Here is a 12,493-nt window from a genome sequence, read left to right on the forward strand (position 1 = left end):
AACTGCACAGCTTTTACCACTTCTGTCCTTGAAAGCAGGATCCTGCTGCCTCTGCACTCACCGGGAAGGATGAGTGGGGAGAACGAATTCTGTAAATACCTGCATTTCCCTGTGCCTGCTTAGGAAATGAAGTCCTGTTCAGCCGTCACTTTGTTAGAGCCTTATTCAGAAATCTCCCTAACAGTAAAGAAGGTTAATTAAGTAAGACTTTTGGTTTCTACCTTGGGGAAGTGAAAATTAAGGCCTGCCAAAATATTTGAAGGAGTGTATAAAAGGTATTGGGTAACCAGAAAACACATCAGATGTCCACCAGAGACAGTACTTATATATATAATTAAAGTCCTTATTTTAGCAGACTTAAAGCAGGGCCATTGTATAACAAAACACAATAAGCAATTTTTATAGCTGTTTTGCTTCATATTTTAGTTAATATTGCCAAATGAATTTCAATATCTCTTGACAATTTGACAGTTGATGTCATAGTAGTTAAATGAAAACACCAGGGGTATACTGGGAAATTGAATAAATATCTCTTCTTTCAGAGATATCTTTAGATATTTCCTGTAGTTCGAAAAGCTTGTAGATATACTACAGTTTATGAATGCCTGTTCAACTTAATTAAATACGGCTTGAAATGAAATAGAAATTTTAAATATTAGAAGGCATAAAAAATATGCCTATGAAATGTATCCAAAATAACTTCACCCAATAAAAATCAATGTATTGATTCCAGAATTTAGCTAATATTTAGATATCTTTTAGAGGCATCATTTATAATAATTTTTCTAGAAATTTTAAGTTTCTAGAATAGAGTCAAGAATTAGGAAGTAAGCAAAATAATTTACAAGGTCAATGCACAAGAATGTATCCACTTTGCAAGTTGCCCACAGAGTACCATTCATGGCACACTGTTCCTTATTCTTTGAACAATTAAAATGAGCTTATGTTGAGGTATCAAGCCACACTAGCACTGAGTACATGGCCTTCTTGAACATAGTAGTGGAAGCCTCGATACTAAGGATGGAGGTAGAAAATGAAAGATAAGATGTAGACATAAGAATCCATAAAGCAGACCCGAGATGGCTTTGTCTAGGGCCAAACCTCTCAAAGAGTGTTCAGTGCTCCCAAAAATATAGCTGTTCTATGGTACAATGTTCCTGATATTGTAGAGAACTATACATTATTCTTCACACACTGTCTGAGGAAAGTTCCTAGAGATAAGCAAATTTAGAAAAAATTTTATCAAAACAAAACTATTTAAATTTGGAGAAGCTTCCTGTTTTGAATCATTTGAACATGAATATTAGTAAGATGTAACAAATAGGAGTAGCTCTCTTGGGCCTGCTTTAGGGGTTCTTTATGAAACATCAAAGTATAAATGGATAGGCTATCACTTTTTTGGGTGATGAAAAATAACTAGAATTTATATGCAAGAGATCATAAAATTCCAAAATCACTAGGGCTAAGGATTGTCTCACCTCATTACCATAGATATCCCACAACACCCAATTTTTATTTCTTTTCATTGTCTAGAATGATGTTCATTTTTTAATGCTCACTTTAAGCAGAGAGCATGGAAGCAACAGATGAAAATCCTGGAGTTTGTCTGGTTTCTATCTCACCTTTAAAGCTCTGCTCTTTTAAACTGTTTCTCTTTTCAAAAGAGCTTAACTCTGAATTTTTGAATTGATTCAGTTTAGATTGTGAATCTCTAGATGTGAACCTGAGTAGAAAAACATGCTCCTTTATTGTAGAAAAATAAATGATTTACTGTTTGATTAATATTTATTGTTTCCAATACATTATCAAATATTTGAAACAAAAGCTTCCTTTATGCACTCTAACACTTTACAAGTTACAGGCTGTTGTCCAACTGTAATAGCAAATACATAGACATTAATTGTTAGTAATTATAGAAATTCTGACAATCAGACCTTTGTGGTTTAATTTGGTATGATCCCACCAACACGGTGCTACTTGAGCAGCCCACCACACCCATACAAATGATTTGTGTCATTTCAAATGATCTGTGGCACACTTCCCAGTCAGTAGAATGGATATAATAAAGTTCCAATAATTTCCTTCTACTCTCCATCCAATATTCATTAGGCTCCTCACCCTTCACAAAGCCTAAAGTATATCACATGAAATACACAAATGATAAAGCAATGTCTATTTGAGTACTCACATTGATGTCTTCCAAATCTAAATTATTCAGAATAATATTATTCCTTTTCCAGATGATGGGGGGTCTCAGCGCTCCTTGAATGGCACAGCTCAGAACAGCACTTTGTCCCACCGTCACTGCTGTGATGCTTAGTTTCTGATCTTCAGGCAGACTCAACTGGATAACCTCTGTGTAGATAAAGTGTCAGTAATGTTGATGAGCATGTGGTTTTATAAGGTTAATTAGTATAAAGTTTCTGAATGCTACTAATTAAGGCTTTGAATTTAAATAAAATGGAAAAAAAGCCTGTGATGAAATGAAAGAAGAGTAAATTGTTTCCAATAAAAGGTCAGAATGACATTTCAATTTAATTGATTGACAAGCATCCTCATGAGGCAAAGAACTATTAAACATGAAATGAATATCAGAAGTAGAGTTATAATAAGCCTGGCAGATTGCACCCAAAAGAGAGATAAATTATTTAACTGCCAAATCGACGTGTAGTGTGTCATTGGCATTGAAATAAAAATGATGTTGTTTATTCACTGATAGATTTATATTGTAGGTGAGGTGAGATCATTGCTGGCTGGCTTCAGAGAACACTAGCATAGCTGATGAGTAAAATACATCATTATGCTGGGAAACATAAATTGACTGTAAAGGAATAAGATTTATTTGTGATGTTGAAGGAGGACAAACTGAAGTTCATCAACCAAATAGCAATGAAGTGAAATCCTGTCAGCTGCCTTTATCCGACAGCGTTGGTACAGTACGGTCCTTCCTGATCCTTACATTTTAAGGTTAAATATCATTTTTGACTAACCATTGAACACATTTCTCCAAATAATTATGTTGAACCAGAAAACAGAGTTTGTAATCTGGATCTGGCTTTCCTTTTCTGTTTTCAGGCAGTTCTTGCCAACAGGTCTGTCACCGTCCATCACCGTGAGAGAGGATGGGTCCCCCTGTTTCCATCCACATGGATGCTGCCATTCAGTCTTCAACTGACATTCACAGACACTCTAACTTTGCCACATTATGATTGAGTCTTGCATTTTGATGTTGCTCGGTCTTAGCCAGGTTAGAAATATCACAAATCACTATTCCCACTGAATTTTCCATGTGGGTGGGAGGACAAATTTGTCCTTCATTCCTTTGTTGTGGTTAATGACATTTTTTATGAGGGGATTAATCTGTAATAAATATGATCAGATGCAATCATTTTTGTGTCCCCCAAAATACCTCCTTCTTCTTTTTAACCATTCTACCTTCTTTTTCTCTTTCTGAATCCAATTTCTTCTTGAGAAGGAGGAGAAACACTAACCAAATAAATTTCATAGAATATAACAATTTAATAAACAGTTATCTGAGTTTTGGTACCATCACAAGTTGTGAAGTCAAAAATTGCACACATCTTTGTATCAAAAGACTGGACTGAACATTTTAACCCCCACATGGGCATGTCAAGTGTTAATGTTAAGTGTTTTCTGTTGTCATGGATCACTGGATGCCACACACTAGCTTAAGAAAATAAGTGGAAATAGACGGACACATATTCTGTTACATAAAACCTAGTCTCTAAACCTAAAAACCTTATTTACGGCATCACTGTTTTATGTTGTCATGAACGGACTAGGCATGCTTAAAATAACAAAACCCCGAGACTCAGCACAGGTTTATTCTTTTGGTCACTACATGACTGATAAAAGTGATAGAAATGGGTCACAAACATCTCATTCAGCCATTTGTATTAACAGTTTAATGTTCCCTAAAGGCATTTATCCATATTCAAACTTATGTTTCTTGAGTAATAAGAACATAGAGTATATTTTCAATCTTCTTTTCTTTAACACTTATTGTATTACATATATATTGATATGTACATAAAAATCACTAAAAGAAAAAAATTTTGACCAAGTAGGCACAGGAAAAGTTTGAAGTTTGCAAACAGTGTTTCTTTATGTCTTTTAAAAAAATATTACAAATTACAGGAAGAGAATTATAAAAGTAATATGTAGAGTATCATAAAAGAATCATTAATTATTTTCCATTAACATTCTTGAATTCCAGCTTCTGGTTCCTCATAAAATCATGTAAGAGATAATGAGACATCTGGTACTAAAAAAATAGCATGTTAGCATTGGCTAGTCTCACATTTAGAAATACAACTGATACTAAGTCACCTTGGAATCTCTTCACTCACCTCCCGCATCTGTTATTAGGTCCCAAGCCATTGACATTAGTTGTGTTTTTGGTTCTTATACATTACAATGTTAATTGGGTAATATGGACATCTTAGAATAAATGCTGAGATTTGGCATAACTTTATGTTGGACATCCTTATAAAACACATTTTTTTTAGAAAGGATGCATAATTAGAATTAAGAATTACTATTCCTTCAGGGACTGTTAACAGGCACAGTAAAAACCTTTTATTTAATTTGGAGATCACATTTCAAATTATTTTAAAACTATCTCAGCAATATGTATTATTAAATAATGATATGTGTCTTGAAAACTCTTTAGGATATTTTTCCTGCTAAACATTTCACCTCTTCCTTAATATATTACATATAACTATGTATATAAAACCAATTATGTTCACCTGTTTTTCCTAAAAATCAATTGATGCTTTCCTTAAATAAATTGAGCAGCAAGATTTCTTTTACCTACAAAGTTGTCATGCTCATCTTTACTAGTCTTTCTGCTAGTTATTAACAAGCAAAGATTTAAGCTCACAAAATCACAAGTGTTAAACATTTTTATTCTTATATTTCAAATTTTATAAAAAATGATTTAATATTGAATAAAATGCTTATGAAACAGCAAATGTGTAAATTTTATAGAGAAATGGTGATTATGTCTAGCATTGCATTAACAAACAAAAACAATAACTATGAATAGATCTGTAATTTAAAAGTCATTTTAAGACCTATTAGCACAGGTTGCTTGTCTTTGAGCACTCGTGTATATTTATGTAAATATAACCATAGTTGTTAGTTTAGAAATGAGTTTCAATGAAAATGTTGGAAATTTAATTCCTTATCAATTATGGTCATTTACATTTTCATAACTGTACAGTAATAATGACATATTTCATTCTATAGCATTCTACCCACAAACATCTGCTACTTAAGTACAGATAACTGCTGTGCAACAAATAACATATATCATTTTAGCACACTTTATCCCTTCAGCTCCAACGATAATGCATGTTTGAAAACTCCTCTTTGAATAAAATCATATAAATCATTTGATGTCCTGACCAAAGGTAAAAACATATAGGCTAGATATAACAGATGGTACTGAGCTTTTTGAAGTTTTTCAATACTTCTCTTGACTTATAAACTTTGCCTCTTATTGTAGGTTCTATCAAGTATTGAAGGAAAGAAATTGGAGCTCTAGCTGTGGTGTTTCCTTTGACCACATGTTATGAAGACTATTAATGCCATTTCCAGATCAGCTTTTTTCTTGTGATTACTTGGGAGAGCTAAGAGGCAAGTAAAATCGTTTCTCCCTGTGGATCCCTTTCTGCACTTTTTCATTTTCACAACTTGTCTTAAAGGAATATTAAGATCTTTCTTTCAAAGGAATGAAAAATTGTAAGTCTCCTCTAGCAGAATCTGAAACCAGAGACAAGAACAGCAAAATATAAGTCTAACCACAGCAGATAAGTGTTTATCAAGAATTTATTCGAAGAGCAACTAGGGGATAGAAATAGTAATAGGAACTTGAAGAAAATAGTATGTGATTTTTACATAACTCAGGAAAAAAATTAAATATTATGGATATTTATGAAGCACTAGCAAAAAAAGATGATTTTGCTAACTTTAATGAGAAATTAATTCTTTTAAAATTATGAGAACATAATTTGTCATAAATGGGATTCTGTTCTTATAAATACCTACCTCTTTTCAAGTTTCTAAGCATATACTTATTTATATAAATATTTAATATAATTTATTTAAATACTAATATATACTGTAATTGCACTGATCATGAAGAAATTTTATCAGTATTTTCAAGTAACATATTTTTCACTTCTTTACTCCACTAAGAATAAAATTATGAATTAAAATCAGATAATAATAAAATACTTGTCAGAAATACATCACGGAAAAATGACACTTAGGAATTCTAGATGGAATAAATTAATTACTTTCCTAATAAGAAAACTACAGTTACTCAATGACAAGATCCTTAACTACCTGGGAAATTCTAATAGTCTCCTTTGTCAAGAAAAAGGTGATTTCAAAATAAATATTAATTCTTACCTAATTTAGATATATCCAGGATATATATATTAATTTATTTTGATAAAAATTTTATACTAATTACCTACCTTTAAACTTTTTTGTTATCATATCATAATGTGTATTTTAAAAATAAAACAAATATAAAAAGAGTTCTAGAAAGTTCACTTCTTCAGTAGCAATGGATTAGATGATTTGGGCTAATTCTTCCACTGAAGAAGTAAGACAACAAACAAACTTAGATTAAATACAAATATTTTAAAGAATAGATGAAAGAGATATTATTTCTCATTTTTATCTTATGAAAGAGGTAAGATAGTGAGGAATTGCCCAGCCTATGTCCAGAAGAGAACTGTAACTTAGAGAGATGACATTACATCTGGAGCCTTTCATTACCTCGGGAATATTTCCATGTTGAAAAGATGACTGTGGCCTAAACGCCCTTATGTGGTTTCTTGTTGCTCCAGGCCTAATGATGGGTTACCTCTTTGTCTATGCCTGGACGTTGAGTCACCTCACTCCGCAAGGGAATATTTGGACTGCAGTCTACTTTTATCTAGGTGTCTACTGTAAAAAGCAAAGCATAAAGTCTTCTCCTCTACAGTAAGAAAATATCACCCTAGCCATCTAATCCTTGTTTTAAACTATTTTTAAAATAAAATATCCAGCAATCAGGGATAACAAGGTACACAGAACAAAGAATGATGAGAATGAGCAAAAATAACATATAACCGTGGCAAACCCATTGGGATTGTAAAACATATTGATTATGAAACAAAATCAGTTTAGAAATCTTGACAAAAAAAATTAAATATATTATCTATAAACATTGTAATTCATGAAAGAACAAAGTAGAAATTATGCAAGTAGAAAATGTAATACGTAACATTAAGAATTATTTTGGTGTACTTAAGTGCAGATTACACAGAGCAGATAGGAGAATTAGTAGCTGGGAAAGAGATGGAAAGAAACACTACACAATGAAAAGCAAAAGATAAAGATTTTAATATGCAAATGAGATTAACAAAAATAGGTTTATGTGGAACCCCAGAAAGAGAAAACAAAGAAAATGGGGCAAAGGCAAATATTTGAAAAAATTATTGTTGTGAATTCTCCATATGTGGTAAAACACACCAGTCAAGAGATTGAAGGTCATCAAATGTCAAGCAGAACAAATGAAAAAACTAGAATGATCTACATCTGGACACTTAGTAGTGAAGTTGGAGAAAATCAAAGACAAAGAGAAACATTATGAAAATAAAAAATAAAAAATATACAGATTGCTTCACAGTAAGGAGAGTTAGAAGGTTACCGATTTCAATAGCAAGAAAGGAACAAAAGGCTAGTGGATGGCTTATATTTTGTAAGTGAGGAAACAAAATAAAATCAATCTTAGAATTTTATACACATACATAAAAGTTAAAGTATTTTTCCAAAAATAACAGCAAGAACGTTCATCTCTAGCAAACTTGTCTTAAGGTAAATTCCAAAGGATGTCCTTGAGGCAGAAGGAAAATGACTGTACATGGAAGATCAAAGATGGAAGGAGAGCAAAGAAGATATTTAAATATGAGTGTCAAAGTTTAGCATTAAAAGTTGATATTTTAAGAATGCCTGATAACATAAGAGAATATCTTCATCATCTTGGTTTAGAGAAAGATTTCTTAAGACACAAAAAAGCTCACCATAAAGGGAATGATGTATAAGTTTGATTACTTTATAGCTTAGGGAATATAAACTTCAAAAGATACTACTAAGAAACCAAAAATGCAAGTCACCAGGAGAAAATCTTCTTGCCATCCACAAAGCCAACAAAGATCTGTATGTAGAGTTAATGAAGATCTCCTAAAAATCAATGAGAAAAAGACAACTCCAAAGAATCACCAACTGACTTGAACAAATACTCTATAAATTACTTAACCTATATGGTTAAGAAAAATCTGAAAAAGTGTTCAGCTATAAGTGTAATCAGGGAGATGCAAATTTAAGTCAAACCTTTCAAATAGGCAAAAATTGCAGTCTGGTGATAACAAGTGTTGGAAAGAATATGAAGCAACATGAATTCCTACATACTTTGAACAAGAGTATAAATTCACATTTAATGTTTATCCCCCCCTGGTAAATGAAGCCTCATCTAGATAAACCTGCCCTGCCAGCAAAGACCAGGTCTGTGCATCCAAGGACCAGGTTAGCCATACGCCTGCAAAAACCTAGAGCGTGACATAGAGAAAGCAGAGTGTTTAGGTTTAGAAAGAAATAGTGCAGGTAGCAATGAATACATTTTCTAGATACATTTAATATATTGGACAGAGAAAAAAGACTAAGACAGAGAAAAAAGAGGTCTAAATGGGGAGAGAAGAATCAGGTAAGAAATTGGACAAAATAATCTTGGGCTTAACCTGAAAAAAAAAGAGTCAATAGGAAAATTCTGAGGATGCAAGTGAGAATGGAATTATTTCTTCCATGAGTTCTGAAAGAAATAAAGATTCATAATCACAAGCATAAATAAAAACATGCAGCAGTCAAAACAAAAGATCATTTCTTCCCATATCATTGGTGGGGTTTTAAAGTTATGAGAAGATATGAAAAAAGACTTTTCAATAAAAGTTTTTCTATAAAATAATGAAGCAAATGTTCTTGTGCAAAATTGGGATTTCATTTTTTATTCTCTTAGTAACTGTAAAAAGGCTAATACAGTATTATAGACAGAACTGTATTTTGATAATACTTCAAGCAACAGTTTTATATGTTAACAACAGTGAGTGTCATTCTTTTATTCATGATTTTATAGTCCTTCTGTGACCTTTCAAATATAGTACAATTACCATTCAACTTAGCTGTTCAATTTTATTTAATTTTTCTCTTTGAAGTAAATTATATGCAGTTGAATTTTAAGAATAAGCCTATTCATTCAGTGATATGTATGACACTAAAAACTTGGAAAATAATTCTTTTTTTATGAAGAATAGTTTTCATTTGAAATCTGACCTAACAAAAATTGTATCCAACAGAGAGAACTAGGTGGCCACTTAATCAAATTAATTTTAACCTTATGTTATGCAAAAATTCAAATGTACAAATGGATAATTTTATCATTGCAGGTATATAGGCTACAATAATAAGATACTGATATTTCAAGGTATATTACATCAAGTTTAAAACCCCCTTACAAGTGAGTTGCTCCTGTAGAACTAGAGTAAAAGAAAATGATTGTCAACATTTACTCAGCACTCACTATTTGTCAGACATTGTTCTCAATACTTGATTCATCAGATCTATAATTTATAAGTATTCTATGAGGTAAGTGCTATTACGATCGTGACTTTTTTTTTCTATTTGTGATGCTATTAAGTGAGGAACAGAAAATTAATTGAAGCTTCAGGAGCCAACTGGTTATCAGATAGGAAATTTCCTCAACACCCTGGATGACTAATGCAAAGACAGAGGAGTTCAGGCCCTTGATCACAATTGATAAGAAGAGAAAAACACCTTTGGATATCTCTAAAGCAACCATCTTAAAAAGATCTGTGCTACTGACAATGAAGTCTGAAGAAGATGAAGGATAAAAGCGTGAAGTGTATTATTAACAAGACCCACATTTGAAGCATGATTGCTTCCTGCCTCAGTTTGATTTGTAAAGCACATTCTTTGAAAGACATTTGAAAAGTTATTTAAAATCCTTATGTATCAGGTTTTCCATCCTTACAATAAAGATGATACCTAACTCTTGAGAGTATCGTGAAGATATGTGTCCCGCCAATGGGTTTCAGCCCTGGGCAAGTTCACTATGGATTCAGTGAGACTGAGGAATGACCATGGAACGTTCTTGGGGTAAAAGGGTTTATTACTCAGCTTGTTCTCCCCAGCGATAGGTCAAGCACTAGAATGTCATCTGAATCCAACAGTCTGCAGGTCTATAATCCACCTTTGTCTCTGCCTCTGCCCAGAGCTCTTTACATAGTGACTCAGTCAATAATCGCTTTTTGCCTACAGGTGTGGAAGCAGCAGGCCAATTACATCATCAAGTAGTTTAGGGTCAGGTGAAGATTCTGGCCATAGGAACTTCAATTTTCCCCACAATAAGATATGATATTTTTAAAATTCTTATTACTGTGCCTGGCCTTTAGTGAATTCTGGATGTGCTGCATAAATATGTATGCAGAAATACCATGTATTATTTAAGAAAATTGGATATGATTCCCTAAATACCTAAATTACTGAACACATTAAATACTGAATGAACTTACTATCTTTAATAATCTTTTAAAAGGTTCAGTATGATCACTTACAAATGGAATTCTGTGCAGTAAACCGGTAGGAGAAATTGCAAAGACATCCAAGGATAGAACCTAACAGGAAGAGTGTGCTGTGAATCCTCATTTGTCAGGACAAAGCAATCAGCTAATCACTGCCCATTTCTTGTATGTTAACAGTGTGTTCAGTGGCATGTTAAAAATCTATTACAAATATAACGAAAGAATGGTTACCTGACTTCATTCCTTTCACTTACTTCAAGGAAACCCCAGGATGTTAATGTTGGAGTCAGTCAAATGACACATTATTTTCTCTGTCTTTAATAAATTGAAAAATTTTCACCATATTTTAAATGACAGTCGTCAAAGCTAAATGAATGAACTATTTCATCCATGCAGTGTAACATAATACAAGCATTTTGGACTGAAAAAACACTTCAGTACTGTTTGCCTAATTAAAGCAGTTCAGGTAAAAGAGATTGCTATTTGCCATCATGCACTGCTATTACGGATAAAACTGAAACTGTGATCAGATCATTTGCCTGTACAAAGTTTTACAGAGTTTGAGTCTCTCTAGTATGTTATATCAAATAGATGCGAAAGATGGGGAATTGAATGCTGGCTGTTCTTTTTGGCAGTACTTCACAGTTTCTGAAGATTGGGTCTCAGCTATGCAAATCCAGAAACAAATTTAACAATTCATCCAGAATTAATTAGGCTATTGGGGATTGACTTAGCTAATCAGAATCACAGGATACCTTTATTTATGCTGGAATACAATTTATTCACATACAAGTGGGTAGCATTGGGTTTAGTAAGTGGTGTCAGCTGCGATCTTGGGCATCTCCCTTCTGATGCACAGGTCAAAAGCATCTCGAGATTGATGAACAGAAAATTACAAGAGAGTCGGCTATTCTCAAGCCAATCAAGCTCTAATCAGCTAATGAATTGCCCTTTTCAACTTAAAAGACATTTCTGTCTAGAAAGCCTTTCTTTCCTTGTCACTGGCAAGTTTACTGACAAATTCTTAGTTCCTAGCCTCCTTTTTTTTTTGTTACCACCTAGGCATCACCCTGTGTTTGTAGCTGGAGCATTAATCCATGTAGGCTATAAGAACGTGAGTTTATTAGAGATTTCTTCTCTTTAGCAAGTGTTCCCATAGTCCTGGACTTGGCCAATGATGCCCATGGATCAGATGAGGCCCAACAATTGTTTTTATAAATAGAGTTATGTTAGAACACACCCATACCTATTCATTACTGTGTTGTTATGGCTAATTTCAGCTATTTAATCAGAGTTGAGTAGCTGTTCTAGAAACCTTATAGCATGTGAAGCCTAAAATATTTACTCCTCGGCCCTTTTTATGAAGTTGCCAATCATTTAAACAATACTTGGCTGGTTTGCATTCTTTCAAGATGCTTTAGCTGTTTAAATGTCACCTACTGGTTTCTGTTCATTCTATGGTTGCAGAACACTAACCATAAAATAGTTACCTACAGAATACATGAAAATTGCTACCATTTACATATGGGTGAATTGTAAACTACCGTTGTATTTTCTATCTCCTTTAAGTTTTCCATAAATAATGGAGGGATATTTTTATAACTATAATTGCTACTCCTAGAGTCCAACACAAAATATACAAATGAATCATTTATCTTGCCCAAAAGCAGTTTTTTAGTCCCAGATAGAATCTCTCACTGGTTCTATCTTCTCCTAGTTTATCATGTGAAACAATTATCATTTCTTCTCCCTTAACATTCAATCAAAATATGAATTCTCAGGGCACATTTCTCAGCCAGAAGGAAAGCAAACTGATC

At 33.0% G+C, this 12,493-nt stretch overlaps 1 protein-coding gene across 1 annotated transcript in view; it reads right to left on the minus strand.

Annotated features, from left to right (window-relative positions):
- The window catches only part of FSTL5 (follistatin like 5), an 856,022-nt gene that overhangs the window by 266,364 nt on the left and 577,165 nt on the right, over positions 1-12,493 (minus strand). Inside the window, exon 7 of the mRNA XM_036892294.2 lies at positions 2,189-2,355. Coding sequence (XP_036748189.2) covers positions 2,189-2,355 — 167 coding nt within the window. The remainder of the gene's footprint in view (positions 1-2,188; positions 2,356-12,493) is intronic.

The sequence above is a fragment of the Manis pentadactyla genome, chromosome 1 (genome assembly GCF_030020395.1).
Source record: "Manis pentadactyla isolate mManPen7 chromosome 1, mManPen7.hap1, whole genome shotgun sequence".
NCBI lineage: Eukaryota > Metazoa > Chordata > Mammalia > Pholidota > Manidae > Manis > Manis pentadactyla.